Source organism: Schistosoma haematobium, chromosome 3 (genome assembly GCF_000699445.3).
Source record: "Schistosoma haematobium chromosome 3, whole genome shotgun sequence".
NCBI classification, from domain to species: Eukaryota; Metazoa; Platyhelminthes; class Trematoda; order Strigeidida; family Schistosomatidae; genus Schistosoma; species Schistosoma haematobium.
Window position 1 is genome coordinate 1,819,944 of NC_067198.1, and position 19,084 is coordinate 1,839,027.

The 19,084-nt window shown below is 35.9% G+C and overlaps 1 protein-coding gene across 1 annotated transcript; it reads right to left on the bottom strand.

The window, feature by feature from the left end:
* Nucleotides 1-262: 262 nt before the first annotated feature.
* On the bottom strand, nt 263-1,032 carry MS3_00004775 (uncharacterized protein; the record flags this gene model as incomplete). The annotated part of the gene is made up of 1 exon (XM_012942512.2): nt 263-1,032. Exon 1 carries the CDS (start codon nt 968-970, stop codon nt 263-265), a length of 708 nt encoding a protein of 235 aa, XP_012797966.1. The 5' UTR covers nt 971-1,032.
* Nucleotides 1,033-19,084: the final 18,052 nt, after the last annotated feature.

The window sequence follows — 19,084 nt, forward strand, 5'->3', positions numbered from 1 at the left end:
GCTTGCCTTTCGGCACAACTCTTCTATGCTTGTTTAACGCATCTGTACATTTGGATATATGTGTGCGGTCTCGTAATAAACATAATCAACGCTTCGTATTCGCCTTCTGATTAATATACCGTTGGGGCGTTATATAGAACGGTTATCAAGACGAACTGTATACGAAGTTTAAGGATTATATCGAATACCGACCACCATAGAGTAATGAAATAGATCCATATATTCAATTGATCAATAAGTAAATGACATTACAATTGACAAGTCACACAATATGATGAAGTTTACTAATCACTTGTAATGAACCATATTTTAATTGTTTTCTTATATTCTCATATAATATAATCCATTCAAGGTGTATGGATAACCATTGTGCTATTAAGATACGATTGATTTGTTGATCATTGATAGCATATTTGATTATATCCACAACAAAATCTAAACAATCATAATCATCATACTGTATCATTCTATTAGGATGAGATTGTTTGAAATCATTCACAACACTATAAATAATTTCATTCCATTTGAATGATGTTAAACTATCAGATTTAGTAACTTCTGATACATTGATAATGATAGATTGTTCCCAACCAATTGTATCATATTGTATACCATATTGATTTGTATAATGATAGACTTTACCTTGTGAATCAACTACACCACAATGTAAATTTGTATTTGGTTGATAATGTACAATACTACTACTATTAGTACTACTATTATTACTAGTATTACTGTTACTATCTGATGAAATAAATGCAATCCTAGATAATGGATATGATGTAAACAATATTGATTGATGTGCATTTGAATAGGGTGGCAACAATTGAGCAATCATTTCATTTTCTAAGGTTCTATTACATTTTAAACACTTTTCAGGAGTTTTATTCATAACACATATATAGTTTTCATGATTATTTTCATGATTGAAACATGAATGTTTAATAGCTAATATGTTGCTATGGTTCATAGAATTGCAATATAATAATAATGATGATGATGATGATTACGTAATATGTTCCTCTTAATAGTAAACAAACTATATTTGTAACTATGCTATATACTGAATATATAAAAATAATCAATATCTCAAGGTCATACTTTCATGAGAAATCACCAAGTCATATGACCTAGTGGGTGTTAGTGTAAATCATACGGTATATTTGTTTGTTTGTTGTTTTTGAATGGATATATATGGGGATGGTTGACAGGTGAACTGAAGAGAGAGCTTTAAAAAGTTCAGAAAGAGCTGAAGATATTCTATTCAATCATCTTTTTGGAAGAATATTCTAGAATCCCTATGTGTAACTTCCCTATTAGACTAATGTTAATAACCCCCTGTATACGGATTGGATAATTATAATGAAGATCTTGTTTCTACTATAAACTATAAATACTTGAGAGTTTTGTACCATCATTGATATTGTTTGGAATAACATTCCTCTCAGTTGTCTTCTGATTTGTGACTTGGGAGGATTCTAGCGTTCAATTGCTCAAGTTATACGCGTTATATTAAGAATCTAGGCTCTAGATATAACAACTGGTTACGGGAATGGGATTCGAACCCAGGTGGGGAAACCACAATGGTATATATTTTGTTTGTTGTTTTTGAATGGATTTACAAAGTGGTTTATTAGGTAGTGGAGGCATTCTAACTCTTTAATACAATCACTTTAGTGAGTTCATGATAAATATGTTAAGTTATACTATGGTATCAATTTCGTTGGTTAGTATGTCTCAAATCCACAATCCAGATGACAGGACATTCCTGGCTTTAATAGGACAGGTCCTCCGTATTATAGATTACTTACTTACGCCTATTACTCACAATGAAGTATAGGCTACCAAGCAGCATTCTCCAAACAACTCTATCCTCGGCGTTCCTTTCTATTTCTATCCAATTGTTGTTCATTCTTTTCATGTCTGTCTCCATTTCTCGGTGTAATATGCTCTTTGATCTTCCTCTCCTCCTTTGGCCTTGAGGATCCCAAGTGATGAAGGTGTAGTTTGGCGTTGAGTCGCGGTTGACAATGATCACCACTACAGGAAGTCTACGTGCCAGTTAACCGATAAGAACCCCCGTAAGCCAAATATCAGAAGGCAGTTGATGGCTGTAGTCAAGAAGTATTTGTTGGCAATCTCGTGGTATCGAAAGAATACCGAGATCGTGCCAAAGGAGTACAAGTGTGGTTACTGAGCGTAAACGAATTCGTGCAAGGTCACAATCAAAGGAAGAATATATGTATTTTGGTACAGTTAAACAAACAAGTACAGTAAAACAATCCCTGGTACAATTGGTTGTAATAATAATTGTTTCCATTACACCAATCACGTTCTCTTGATAAAAGTAGGTCACTACAAGGGGTTGCCTTGTGATGTAGTTGGGTGCTTTCCTCAATATGTGTCTTATTCACTTCCATCGCTTCTTCCTCCGTTAGAATCTGGTTTGTTCTCCTCCACAGTAAGTTGTTTCTGATATTGTCTGACCAACGGATTCGAAGTAATCATAGATAGTTTATTGAAGTAGTTTATAATTTACCTTGCAGAGTAAATAGTGTTTTCACTAAAAGAATAAAAGCTCGTACTTTTCATGAATAGTGATAATCTACTTCAATGATTGGGTTCAATTTCATCATAGTAATCAAAACTTCATCACTAAAGTGTATAGATTTTAAGTGGATGAAAAGAGATCCCTTTTTCACTATTTGTATTTAGTTTTTGATTTATAAATCCCTCTTTATAAGCCTGTAGTTCACAGGTGATGCAGTCATTGAAATACTAATCTAGAGATAACATAGAACATTCAATGTTGAAAAACTAAGACTAGTGTTTTTTTATGGGCCTAGTGGTGACATTGAGACTAAAAGATGAATGGCCTAGAATGGATACCTGGTTTTATATCTATCAATTTGACTAGTCTAATGAAGCAAGTTATATTAGAATTTACAGTTTTGTGCTCATCAACAACTTCCAGGGTGGCTAAGTAAAAGTGTAGTCAAGACAGTAAACAATTCAATACTAGTCCATTTGAAGCAAACTGGTCATCGTACCAAGACTAATCAGTCATTTTCAGCTTATCAGGTTAGTATTTTTAAAAAAATTGAAGTCGGTTCGACTCAAAATCTTCCATATTACAGGGGCAACACCTACTTGGATTAAAAACGTCGGAGCTATGTGTGTATATGAAATATGTTCAACCCTTTCACTTATGTTGATTAACTTCAGGCCAATAAAACAATAGTAATCTTATCAGTATAGAGTTGTGGAGATTATTAAGTTTTTGATTGAGATCACGAACCGATTGATGTTAGACCAGCATTAAAATCCTGGAAGCACTGGACGGTCGTTTCGTCCTGTTGTGGAACTCCTCAGCGGTGTGCGACCCGTTCGCGTAATTCCAACCCAGGACTTATCGGTCTCGCGCGAGAACGCTTAACCTCGAGACCACTGAGCTGGTCAGCATCCAATAGTATTAATGTCTAACCTTAACCAATCCACGAAATTGCGCGACCACTTTCCATTGTACTGTCTCTACCTGTCTCTACAATAGGACGAAACGACCGTCCAGTGCTTCCAGGATTTCAATGCTGGTCTTATATCAATCGGTTCCTGATCTCAATCAAAAAGTAGTAATCTTAATTAGCCGATATACGTATAATCTTTTTTAGTCAAATATTATTGTCTTTGTGATTTTTATTCACATATCTTTATGCCGTTATCATCGCTCTTGGTTCATCATCGTCCACTTCATTGACCTTCAGAAAATATGACTAATTTAGTTGACACTCAATTTAATTGATTATTCCATAGCGTGACATCTTGGACAAACGGACATCTTTGCCAGACTCTGCACTGATAGTGTCTGATTTACCGATTTGGATTACACTGCCAGCTACCAACCAAATATTCCGAGATCTTTAACCAGCTTTATTTTCAGAAGAGATGGATGGTGGCTAGCAGTGGATTACCGGACGGGCGTTTCGTCCTATTTTGCACTTGTCAGTTGGATATACATTCATCCCAAAGTTAATGTTCACCTCAAAACTCGAACCCAGTACCATTCGCTTCAAACGCCATCACGTTATCCACTTAGCTAAGGGACTGATCAATTATATACCTAAACATCAATGGGAAGATTCAAACAACCAATACAAAAATGAATTAAAAACAGCTTTATGTTCGTTCTGTGATATACCTATTCACTTTCTTTTTATCGTGGTCAAATACAGTTGAAGGTAAGGTGATTTTTAGACAGAACTTCATTCGATCAGCCTGTGTCCCATCTAAAAATAGCAGAGATTATACCTTCGAATGGCAATTAGAAAATATATCAAGTCAAACTCTAAAATCTATACTAAAAAAACCCAAAAGTTTCAAAAGAACTTTTCATTTATAAGGTAACAACTACCCATATTTCAGCATGCGATTATGGAGATCTCTGTATTTTGTAGAGGTCACGAACTTATCTAGAAACACAGAACAACCGTTTCGTCCTACGATGGGACACTTCAACAATGCACACCCACGACTCCGCGATTGGGAATCGAACCAAAGCCATCCGGTCTTTACTGAACTTAACTAACTAGTCAAATGGATAACACTAAAATATTTATATTGACCAGGTCTTATTCCGAAAAAAATGATGGATGAACTAATTTCAAAGACAGGAGAAGATAAATACTTCACTTCTACCTGTCTTTTTCTTTTTTCTCATGTCTCCATAGACACAGATTATGCTAATTTGGTGTTTCTGGCATTTTCACCGTTTTGTGTATTGTGGAATGACGCCTTCAGTTTAGAAGTAAACTATGGAATTCGTTCTTTGATTCTAATTTGATAACACAGTTGCATGCAAAACTCCAAAACTAAAAGACGAAATTTGTTTGACAGTAAATGACTTATAAACGAACTCTTCCAAAGCATCGTATTATGAGGTGTCTGTGCGATACGCCCACCATACAAAGGGGGAGTATAAGTAGCAAAGAGGAGAATGGGTATCTGTCTAACAGGAATATTAGGTAATTTACGATAACAACTAAGGCATTGAAATAGTAAATTAAGCAGGAGTTTTCAAAGGACATGGAGAAAAAGAATGAATCAGGGTTGAGGTTGGAAAATACACCATTAACTTGTAAAAACAAATAAAAATATGAAAGTGAGGCCACAAATGGATGGGGATAAGTAGATCATTTCAACGAAGTAATATTACTTATTGCAACCGATGAGGTACATAAGTTGTTGGTATAATCAAACTACTGGTTATTAGTCAGTAGTATAAATTAGTATTCATAAAATGTCATATATTCATCATATATGTTCAAATTGTTGAATAGAATTTTCCGGATTTTATTTTAGGTTTGACTTTATTCATAGAAAATATTCAACAATTAAGTTGCTTTGTCATTCGTTTAATCATTGTGATCAGAAATATGGAAACTACTGTTCGTAAGTGGTTACCAAGATACTGGATAAAACATATGTGGAGGTACTTGGAAATAATTTCATTTCTAAGCAACTTCAAGAACTGTATTCAATTTCCGACATTAAGCACCAAGCGGATTCACTTGGATATTCATTGGAGAACAATCGTCAGAACTCAAATTTCAAGAGCAAGTTTTCAAGACCTTTGAAAGAATTTGAAACCTTTGAACTACAGTTAGTTAATTAAATAGATCATTACATAATCGTCTTATTATTTCCCACTTATTGAGCCATTACTTGTTAAATGGTCTTCTGACATATAATTCATGGCAACTAGACCTTTTTGTCGTCTAAACGAAGTTTCGTATACGTATAGAAGGGATATTTATTTCCGCAGTTACTGAATCAAATGGACCAAAAATTTCCATTAATTTCTTTGAAGTGGTGAAAATTTTTAGCTTAAGTAAATGATCTGGGTGGAATATTAATTTCGGAGCCGGATGGTTAAGTCGTGGAGCTTTCATCGTTCTTTTGGACAACATCACAGCTTGTCCTGTCAACCTCGATCTTGATTAGTTATTGTTGACCTTTAACATTTTATTGTCTACCTCTTTATTTTGGTTACATCTCCCTTTGATTTGATTTTCGGTCCTATATTTGTTCATGAATATTCTGGATGGTTGATAGATTAGGTTAATTTCAATGTGTTTGTTAATCGCTAATTAACCTGACTGCCAAGCTCCTAGAAATTCTTAACACTTCCTCTACCCAAAATCTCAACACTTTTCTGACTGAATGTGTCCACAATAGTCCAGATGCATTGATATGAGGGAAGAAATACCATGGCATTTAACATCCAATTGATATTCATGTTAGCGAAGATGAAAGTGGCATCCACCTTTTCCAGTAGAGTTAAACCGGGTCTGTTTTGAGACAGTAACTGACTGATGACAGTGGTGGATGTGCCGCTCAGTTTTGTGGATTGGTTGAAGTTAGACATTAGCACCGTTGGATGCCGGTAAGTCCAGCGATCTAGTGGTTAGGCGCTCGCGTGCGAGACTGATAGGTTCTGTGTTCGAATCCCACGATGCGGGGTTGCGGATGCGCACTGCTTACTTACTTACGACTAGACGGACTCTGTAACAACTGTATCTTAAAGAAAACGCGGATGAGATGAAACTATTGAGCTCGAGTTTGAAGACCTGGTTGGAGGGAATTACAGATGCTATATTTCTAAAGTTACCACAATGTTTAAGTATTGAGATGCGGTTCTAGAGCCGTAGCTTATATGAGATCGATTCATGAACTTAATAAATGAAAAACACTCGCTATTTCAATTGCCTATAACATCATCAATGTAATTAGTCAATTGAAATGTAATGAAGATCAACTTCATGATTTTGAACTAAATTCAGTAGATTATCAAAGTGTATAAGCCAGGGAAGTCCTACTCAATGCCTTCTCATACCACGGATGTTGTTTACGAAATTGAGAGGATGAAAAGCAAGTTAGTGGACATGGAGGGTTTACCTAGGGAGGTTGGAAAATCTTGATTCCAAATCAATGGTACACATGGGCTCCAGTATCCTGAGGAAACAAATGGCGTATGAACCGATTGTTGGTCACCAAATACCATCGAACTGCATCCCCCAACGTTGCTAGATTGCGTTGTGGATTGGACCTCTAGGTCGAAGGCTCCGGGTGTGGCCCCATAAGAAAACGACCTACTTCGGTCTGGACACCCAGGCAGTATCCAAGCCCTCACATAAACTGAATGATTTATGTGGCGCATATGTATTTGGTGCCTCCTTGTACCAATGTTTATGTGTTTAAGTAAATAAGACAACCATTGAAAACCTGGATGCACTGGACTATAATTTTCACAAATCCCTATACTGATCATTATTATGTGCTCACTAGTAACTAGCTTCGAGAGATAATTCTCTGAGTTCTACTGCGCAATCATGACCACTGGAGTTCAATCGTGTCTGGTATAAGGTAGTTACCGATCAGAGGCAATGAAAGATGGTCGCGCAATATCTTGGATTGGTTGAAGTCAGACATTAACACCATTGGATGCCGGTAAGTTCAGTGGTCTAGAGGTTAGGCGTTCTCACACCAGACTGAAAGTACTGTGTTCGAATCCGTTTGGATTCGCACTGCTGACAAGTCTCATACTGGGATGAAACGGTTCGTCCTCCATTGTCTTCAGTGAGTCATTGCCTCAATGAGAAGTTCCATTGCTTCTAGGTTTTCAATGGTGGTCTAATATTGATCCATTTACCATATCAATCTAACTTAACAGATTGATTGGTATCCTGTGAATTGAAAATCATTTTTATATAAATCAATAAACAAATACTATTGATTGAGATCATGAACCGATTGATGTTAGACCTAGAAGCACTGAACGGCCGTTTCGCCCTATTGTGTGACTCCTCATCAGTGAGCATTCACTATCCCACTCTCGGGATTCCAACCCAGGACCTATTGGTCTCGCACGCGAACGCTTAACCTACTGGACCATTGAGCTGGCTGGCATCCAATGGTGTTAATGTCCAACCTCAACCAATCCATGAATGTTAGATTAGGAATTCACTTAATGTTGTTTTACTTGTATCTTGTATCTGAGATATCGGTACATTTAACTGACGAATTCCAAATAGGACGAAGTGACTCTGGCCAAATTGAATTCCATTGTTAACCACTATTTATCTTTATTAGATTTAGAAGTTTTAACTTTCAAAAGTAACATCATTCTGTCATATTGACTATTTACTTCATTCAAAAACCAACAAAAAAGGGGGGTCATCAATTTTAATTGATTGATAATTTATTATTCATTTATATGTTCTTTATTATAAAGAATGATTGTTGTATAACAAACCCATCAGTTTCCTTCCAAAGATGATGAATACGTTTCTCATATAAATTATTCATGAATATATCTAAACAAAATTAAGAAACAATGAAGAAAAGTTTAGCTCAATCATCATTATGAAGTTGTGATTGATGAAGTGTACATAACTTTTAAATAGTTTCATCATAGATATAAATTACACTTTATTAGAATGTATTGTAATGAATGAAAATCTAAGTGAGGATACTTGAATATACTCAAATTAGTCAGTTATAATGTAGGACCAGACCTACTAAGAAAACCACCTGCTTCTGTTTGAGCACTTGGGTAGTATCCCGACCCTCAGTCAGTCAGTCAGTCAGTCAGTCAGTCAGTCAGTCAGTCAGTCAGTCAGTCAGTCAGTCAGTCAGTCAGTCAGTCAGTCAGTCAGTCAGTCAGTCAGTCAGTCAGTCAGTCAGTCAGTCAGTCAGTCAGTCAGTCAGTCAGTCAGTCAGTCAGCTACAACGTAGGACCAGGCACATATATGCATCAGTCCAAGTTGCCATACCGCATTAGCACAGCAAGATGAACACCGGATTCATAGAAGTAGTGGTGGTAATATATAAAAGAAAGATTGCATATAGGGATATAGTACCCGAAGAAGGAATTAGTTCGTAGAAAGGAACATATGATACGATTTTAATCTGATAGTTTAAAGTAAGAGAGAGGGTGTGTGTATACACCCACTCCATTGTGATCGATTCTGAGCTAAGTCACTCAGAGTCTCCAACCATTGGTTACAATAGTCATGCGGATCCCAACCAAATAGTCTGCATCTACCAACAGACCTAAGACCAGAAGTTAGTGACTTCAAGCATTGATGCCACGTTTTAGTTCGGCCAACCAACACATAAATTTTACGCCATGTAAGTTCTGCAAATCAAAGTCTAGTGAAGTATTCTCACCGTTTGTGGAACCTTCAAACCTTTATTGTTTTTAACCATTTGAATAAAACATTACAAAATAATATAATTACGATGATCAAACTTGTATTATTATATATTTGTTAAATAGACAATGTACAACAACATCACTTGAAATGAGTATAAGAAAAGATAGATAGTAACTAACAGTAGAATCTAAAACGTGTGAAATTTCATCTTACTTTGAGACATGTCAGTTGAATATATTTGTATTTTAGGGTTGATATTCATTCCGGGACTCGAACTCAGCACCATTTAATTCAAACACTATCACTTCATCCATTCAGCTACTAAATTCAGATAGTAACCAACTTGTACAATGGGGGTGAAGGTTTAAGTTATTTTTATATCGTTTGTTTGTTTGTTTATTTAAAGGGAGATTTATGATTAAAATTAATTTTAAAGATACAAATGATTGTTTTATGTTTTGTTATTAAATCAGTATCCGACAGGTATAAATTAAGCAGAGAAAAAGGAAGGTTTAAGTTACCATATCAAACTGAGCAATAAAAACTATAAAACGAATGAATGAATGAATGAAGATAAAAGTCATGACCACTTAATGAGTATCATGAAGGACATAAAAAAAGAGGAAGTAGATTGTAATAACAAACTATTCAAAGAAATAAGAATAAAGATTGGGTTAAAATTCAATGTATTACTTACTTACTTACTTACTTACTTACTTACTTACTACTCACTTACTACTACTTACTCACTCACTCACTCACTCACTCACTCACTTCACTACTCACTTCACTCACTCACTCACTCACTCACTCACTCACTCACTCACTCACTCACTCACTCACCACTCACTCACTCACTCACTCACTCACTCACTCACTCACTCACTCACTCACTCACTCACTCACTCACTCACTCACTCACCCACCACTCACTCACCACTTCACTCACTCACTCACCACTCACCACTCACTCACTCACTCACTCACTCACTCACTCACTCACTCACTCACTCACCTCCACTCACTCACTCACTCACTCACTCACTCACTCACCTCACCACTCACCACTCACTCACTCACTCACTCACTCACTCACTCACTCACTCACTCTCACTCACTCACTCACCACTCACTCACTCACTCACTCACTCACTCACTCACCACTCACTCACCACTCACTCACTCACTCACTCACTCACTCACTCACTCACTCACTCACTCACTCACTTACTTACTTACTTACTTACTTACTTACTTACTTACTTACTTACTTACTTACTTACTTACTTACTTACTTACTTATTATCTATCTCTATACTTTAGTGTTTAGTTATCATTATTCAACTTTCTTTTCTTTTCTCTATAACCTACCTTACTACTTATATACTTATATACACTTTATATTCATTATTTATATCACATTATAATTCTATTTTTTATATTGTCATTAAATAGGTAATAGTTATTCTCTTATCGTTTTATGAATAACCATGATTAGCTGGTTTAAATAGAGAAAAAGAGATAGACAGACAGAGAGAGTGAGGGAGAGAGAGGGTGGGAGAGTGGATCAAACGAAATCCAAATTGTTCTATCCCAATTAATTAATTAATTAATTTTTAATGAGTATTATAAATTTTATTACAATTTTTGTTAATTGCATTTTAATGATTAATTTATAATAATGTAGTGCGTTGTGTGTACTACTGATATTGATAGATATAAGTAGTATGTAAGATATTACTAAATTTACTACCAAATAAACATTATCCTTAAGTATATCATGAATGATTTCATGAAAGTTTTTAAATTGAACATTATTATATTAAAATCTATCATGTTCACAATGAATTCGATATATCACTGTGATGTATGCTAGTGATAACTATATGTATATATCATCAATCGAAAATGAAATGTTTAGCAACTGAAGGTAATAAAAAGATTGAAGAGAACGAGAACAGAGAATGATTGGTATGGAAACGAAAGAACAATGAAGTCTGAGATGATTGATTGACATTCTACAAATGAAGAATGGTTCTGAAATCTTACTAAAAGATTCTGTAATTTTGTTTTTAAATACATTCGATTGTGATTGGATGGTGGTTGGAGGTAGTCGACAGGAAACCTTGTTCGACCAAGGTTTCGTGTTACTTGGCACTCATCAGTACGGTGTACCTGTAATCTTGAGGGACCTAGTGCTCTCCAAAGGATTCGATCCCGTGTCATCCAGCTTCACAGTCAGAGATATTACCACTGAACTATCCGGGCTGCATTGCAACATGGTCGATAGCATTCGACCTGCACTAGTAATTACTTGATACACATGACATTGATCACCATCCGGTGATCAATCATTTGTGATTACGTTTGATTGTTCCCACTTTTGTTCTCATCCAGTACAATAGTAATCAGATAGAATAACTGTCTTATAAATAATTAAAGATGACGCAATCTGTTTGAAGATGATTGATGGAAGGTCACGGATTAAGAACTCCAAGAATACTAATCCTCATCATTCGTATTTCAACCGATTATCAATTCTAATCTTGTTTAAGAACTGAATGGAAAGGAAAAAGCATTCAAATATGACCAACAACAATACCATCACCACCATAATCACCACTATCACCAACCTTTATTGAACCATTTTACTCAAATAATGAATTATAAAGGATATCAAGAATTGTAGTTCTTCAAAGAAGTTGATAATTGAATAGTGACTAGATAAATCTAATACTGAACATGAACATTGTTAACAAGATTACTCATAAACTTTGATACTTAGTCAAGGAGATAATTCATTTCTGTATAATTTGTTGGATATTGTATTTGATTATTCTTGTATATATTATACTAATGAATTCACTTAGTGTTGTTTTACTTGTATCTTCCTTTTGTTGTTTAGAACTGTAATTGATCGTGTCTTGTTGGCATATGTGTGCATCCTGTGCAGATTGCCTCGATATAGCCATAAGCCACAAGCTTTTTAAGCAAAGTTGGATAATAGCTAGCAGTGGAATTCAGAACGCGTGTTTTGTTCTGTTTGGTCATATTTCGTCCTATCTTTGCTTAAAAAGCTTGTGACTTAAGGCTATATCAAGACAATCCGCACAGGATGCACATATGCCGATAAGAGACTGATAAATTACATTCCTAAATAACAATGGAAAGATATAAGTAAAACAACACCAAATGAATTTAAGCTTCACCCCATCGCACAAGTAAGTAGCTATCACGACTCAGTAGTTAAGTAGATAACACAATGGTGTTTGAAACGAATGGTACTTGGTTCGAGTTCAGGAGAGAACATCAACTCTGACTTGCAGGTACATCCATCTGATGAATCTTAAATAGAACTAAGTGTGACGTATCCTGGATTCCAATGCTAGCCACTATTCATCATTACACTAATGATTAACTGAACTATAATTGACTTAACATGTTATATTTAAAATATTGAAGAAGTGATTGACTTCAACTCTTTTGATAAGAAGAAAAAATAGGAGTGAGGGAATGCTAATATGTCACAAGCAAATGATTGATGTAATAGTTAAATTTACTAGTTGATCTAAGCTAGACAACCATGGAAAACCTGAAAGTATTGGACAACAGTTTTGTGCTAGTATGGGACTCCTCAGCAGTGCTGATTCACGATCCTGCTCGCGGGATTCGAACGTAGGACCTTCGGTCAAACCCACAAACGCTTGACATCTAAGCAATTGAACTTGCCGACATCTAACGGTGATAATAATTTTCATGTGCACACTAGTGACTGGCTGCAAGAGGTATTTCTTTAAATTCTAATGAGAAGCCGTGACCAATGAAATTCAACCGTGTCTGTTATAGAGTCAATAACACACTGAAGTCAATAGTGGACGGTAGCGCAATATCATGGATTAATTGAAGTTAACATCATTAGATGCTTGCAAATTTCAGTGGTCTAAATTTTAAGCTGCTGTGTTCGAGTCCATAGATCGTGGATGTGCACTATTGAGGAGTCCCATACCAGAACGAAATGATCATCTAATATTTCCAGTCTAACTTTAATCGATTGATAGATTCAACAACTAAATCTTCATAAAACCTCTTTTCTGATAAAAAAAATTATCGATTAACTATTTATCGTGACTAAATGAAAACTTCAATAATCAATTTTATTTTTCATTTTTCATCTCAGTTACAAAACCTCTAACCCCCACCCTCACCCCCCGAAAAACTTCATTTTGTTTAAACTAAGATTTTTGTAGTTAACTGACATTTTCACACATTAAATATATAATAATATTATTAGTAGTAGTATAGCAACTATTAAAAATAGGTGTTTTCTCCTTCCTTCCTATATTGTTGTTGCCTTTTTGAATAATATGGCATTTATTATATAGAGAATGTTTTTAATACAAAGTTGTTACTAATGAGAGATATATATGTAGATTGGATTGAATAAAGTATATTTCATGTAGGATTATGACTATTTCTTAACTGGAAGCACTGGATGGCCGTTTCGTTCTATTGTGGGACTCCTCAGTATTGTGCAACCACGATCCCGCCCATGGGATTCCAACCCATAGGCCTTCAATTTTGCGCGCGAATGCTTAACCTCTAGATCATTGAGCCGGTCGTCATCTAAAGGTGTTAATGTCTATCTTCAACCAACCAATGAAATTGTACTACCATTTTCCATTGTACTGAGGTAGATACCTGTCTCTACCTGACATGGATTAGCTCCATTGATCACCGCTTCTTACTAGAACTTCAGGAATTCCCTCACAAAGCTTGTCACTAGTGAGCACATATAGTTATCAGTATAGGGTTGTCCAGTGCTGCCAGGTTTTCAATGGTGTTCTAACCTCAATGGGTTCATGATCTCAACCAAAATCTTAACAGTCTCCATAACCCTATACTGATATTTCTAAATCAAACAACGTTAGTGGATTGTTGAAGAAGAAGCCTTTAGAAACATCATATATATTCCGACATGGATTGGACTTCAGTGGTCACGGCTTCCCCCTAGAACTCCAGGATTCCTTCTCAGTGGTCTAGAGACCGAAGATCCTGGGTTTGAATCTTACGAGCAGGATTGCGCATGCGCACTTCTGAGGAGTCCCACACTGAGACTAAACATTCGTCCAGTGCTTCCAGGTTTTCAATAGCGATCTAACATCAATCGGTTCATGGTCTCAATCAAAAAAAGGAGAATAATATATCAGTTTAACACATACTAATTAAAACACTCATTTAATAACGATAACACTAACTCCATTTGGTATTGTTTGCCTTGTGTCTTCTGAAAGTGAACATCAACTCTATGATACATGTACATCCAATTGACGAGTCCTAAATAGGACGAAGTTTTACAAGTCCTACATTCCACTATTAGTCGTTAAATATCTTTGCCATTAACATTAACATTATTAGCCAGTAATAATCTACTTTTGGAAGATACAAGCCAAACAATACCATGGGAATTGTAATTCACCCCATTGCACAAGCAACTGGCTATCAGGACTCAGTAGTTAAGTGGATAATGCGATGGCGTTTGAAGCGAATTGTAATGGGTTCAAGTCCCAGAGTGAACATCAACTCTCTGAGATGCAGGTACATCCATCTGACAAGTCCCAAATAGGACGAAATGACGCGCGTCCTGGATTCCACTGCTAGCCACTATCCATCTTTGCTTACAAAAAAGCTTGTGAATTAAGGCAATATCGAAGCATACGCACAGTATGCACATATGCCAATAACAGACTGATTAATTGCAGTCTTAAACCTCAATGGGAAGATACAAGCCAAACAATACCAAGTGAAGTAATAGTCTCTGTTACATAATATACTTCCTTACATAGGATTAATTTTCTATATTTATTTACTAGACTATTCATATTAGTAGTATTAAAATTCTGAGGGAAAAAATCTTTCTTTAAATTAATTAAATCTTAGTGAACTAATATAAAGTAAACGTTGGTTATGAATAACAATGATAGTTTGTTTCCAATTGAGTAATCATGATGCAAATGAAAATTGAATATAAACTATATATATAATAACTATCAGGAAGTTGAATGCCGGCTCAATGGTCTAATGGTTAAGCGCTCGTAAGTGAGACTGATAGGTTCTGGTTCCGAATCTCGTGAGTCGAGATCGTGAATGAGCACTACTGAAGAGTTCCATAGTAAGATGAAAAGGCCATCCAGTACTTTCAGGTTTTCCATGGTGATCTAGTTTCAATTGACTCATGATCTCATCTATCAAAAGTATCAGAAATGGGTTGTTTGTAGATATTATAGGAGTTTAATAGTTGAATTCATGAGTCGATTAGAGGTAGGTCGTAATGAAAAACTTGGAAACATTGGATGGCCGTTTTGTCCTAGTATGGAACTCCTCAGAAGTGCACATCCACGATCTCGCCTCACGAGATTTGAAACCAGGACTTTTTGGTCTTGTGTGTGAATGTTTAACTTCTAGACCACTGAACTTGCCGGCATCCAGTGGTGTTAATGTCTGACTTCAACCAATCTACGAAAATTTTCCACCGCCCACCATTGTCTTCAATGAGTCAGGCATTAGCGCACGAGACCGAAGGTCCTGAGTTCGAATCCTGAGAGAGGAACTGAGGATGTGCACTGCTGAGGAGTCTTATACTAAAACAAAACGGCCGACCATGAATTCAACTATTAAATAACGACTAAGCTTAGTTTACTAATAAGCTAGTTTCGCATAGAAAAGAATTCTAGGAGAAAAAATGCAGAGAAACTATATCTTATGGACAACCTTCGGGCGACGATGAAGTCCACCTATTTAGTAGAACGGAATGAGGGTTGCAATTCTGTCTAAGGAATTAGAATTATGATTAGAGTTAGGAATTAGATTTATGGTTTTCATCATGAACTGATGCTTCCTGATGGATTCGATCCCGTGTTACCCAGTTTCACAGTTTGAAACGTTACCACTAAGAGACTGATCTCCTGCTGGATTGAGATGTATTTACAACTGATTGATTACTGGATGGTGGTCAATGTCATGTGTATCAGGTCCTTTTAAGTGCAGATAAAATCCTATAGACCAAATTGCAATGTGGCCACTAATCTAGGTGATTCTATATTGCGTGCACTATGTTGAGATAAGACGATGTTTGAACTTGGCCAACAGGAAACCCTGGACATAGGTTTCGTGCTACTTAACACTCGTCAGCAAGGTGTTTCTTTAATCTTGAAGGAACTGATACTGCCTGACGGATTCGATCTCGTGTTAACTAGTTTCACAGTCAGAGACATCACCATATGGGCTATCCGGGCCGTGACTGACCTTCTGTGTAACTGAGATGTATTTACAACTGATTAATTACTGGGTAGTGATCAATGTCATGTGTATCAGATCCTCCTAAGTGCAGATCAAATCTTCCGGATCAAATTGCAATGTGGTCATCAATTTAGATGACTCGACATTGCATGAACTAATATTGAATCTAGATGATACGGGAGCGAATCCCTCAGGGAGCATCAGTTCCTTCAAGATTACAGGTACACCTTGCTGATGAGTTGCTAAGTAACACGAAACCTAGATTTAAAGTTTTACTATTGACCACCTTTAATCACCATGTTAACTAAGAGTATTATCTTTATATTGAATTGAAATGTCTTTGTTTAAATTTAATATAAAAAACCATATCATCATTAAGATGAGATGAAATTAACTTTATCAAGTTTACATTTGAATAATTAGGTTAGAAAGAATTAGGAAAAGAGAAGTGATTAATGAATTTATGTTAATTAACAACTTTTCATCTAAATGAAATTAGAAATAAACAAAAGTATTATAATGTAAATATGGTTAGTGACTAGTATTGGAATCCAGGGTGTGCGTTTCATCTTATTTGGGACTCATCAGTTGGATATACCTACTTCTCAAAGTTGATGTTTTCTCTAGGACTCACTTAGGACACAGGACTTAGTAGCTAAGTGGATAATGTGATGGCGTTTGAAGCGAACTGCATTGAGTTCGAGTCCCAGAGTGAACACCAACTTTGAGATGTAGGTATATCCATCTGACAAGTCCAAAATAGGACGAAACGTGAGTCCTGGATTCCACTACATATCATACTTGTGAATTAAGCCAATATCAAGGCAACACGCACAGGATGCACATATTCCATATGTCGCAATCCTAAACATTAATGGGAACATTCAAACAAACAATAGAATGTTTTAGTAAATTTGGTATTAAAATAGAAATTGAATCTAAAGTGTTTGTTTTATTCTACTTTGAACCTGTCAACTGGATACACCTGTTTACTCGTGTCAGGATTCCATACTAAGACGTGAACATTTCGCTTTTGATTTTAACATTATAAGAAGCCACTAACTTAGTCGAGAAGGCGTTTGTGTTCTAAGAGAAAGGTTCTAATTTTAAGTCAGTATGAACTTAAACACTGAGAAGAAATTATATCCAGTTGTCAGTTAATATTCGGGTAAAATACACTTCCTGGAATCCATTGATTATCAGGATTCAATTTTATTGAAAATTTGTGACAAGTTAATAGTAACGAGACAATCCATTGAGAATTGACATATTCCAAGAAATACTTACAAGATGAAGCGCTGAACTCAGACAGAATTAATTGCAAAGATGCTTCACATTCTCTTCAGGAAGATATTTTTTGGGGGGTGGGAGAAGACGTACCAGCTGTTTGGGTGATCCGGCAAATTCCTCGCAAAAGACAAGCAAGGATAAGGAAACACTAAGAAGCGTTTCATCCAATCAGCGTTCACTTGAAGTTTTAGCCAAAAATATCAAGGGGGCGAAACGTCACATACAGAGGTTCAGATTGGCTGATTGCTACACTGCTACTATGTGTAGTAGCATTCCAGAATCTTTGAGCAACCCAAGGACATTTAAAATATTATAAAAACCCTGTATTTTCTGTATTGAAATGAACCTTGGAGTAAACTACTTCTGGCATACTTTGAGTCTTCTCTCTCGTTGTTCAGGTCTCTGTATAGTTCTAGCTCGGGTGTTACAGAGTAGCTTAGGAAACGAATATAGCGTTCAGTTTGCAAGACTTATCATCAACAGACTGGACACCTCATCAAAATAACTAGTTATCTACACAAGATACTTCAAATCAATTGCCGAGAGATCATGAAGAATAACCTATCATGAGAAAAAAGAAACCAGGTATTTGTTGAGTAACAATTGAGAAAGCATATTTCAAAAATCAAAGTACATCATGTGATAAATCCTAACTCGGACAAATTAAATAAGACATTGCATAGGAAGTTGGAGGCAGTTATTCAAAGAATGAATACAACGTAGGAATAAGTGGAAAAAAGAGTCCAGAGTAGAGTTGATTGGAGAATCCTGGTTGATGACATATCTGCCACTACAGGGGAAGTCCTACTCACTGCATTCTCGCGGTAGGAATTGTTATTCTCCCATTTATATTTGTTATATACCATAAAATGTCAAACTCAATTGTGAATGAAAACTAGGAACATAACCATAACTTACTACCTGTAGACATAGACATTGATGTGACTAGGAAATTCTGGCTCTCAGAATTTGCTCAAAGTGACCTTAAGTTATGGTTTGATCGAAATGTACAGTACCTTTAATTAAATCAATAAGCGATTAAGTTAGTTAAACTCCCTTCAAGTACACTCTCTAATATGAACATTTAGAAACATAAACATTTTATTTCATTTAGTATAATGTGGTTGTATCTTCCCATCGTTGTTTAGGACTGCAATTGATTAGTCTCTTGTTGGCACATATGCATCCTGTACGGACTGTCTAGATATTGTCTTAAGTCACAATCACTATAAGCAAAGATGGATAGTGGCTAGTAGTGGAATTCAGGGCTCACGTTTCGTCCTATT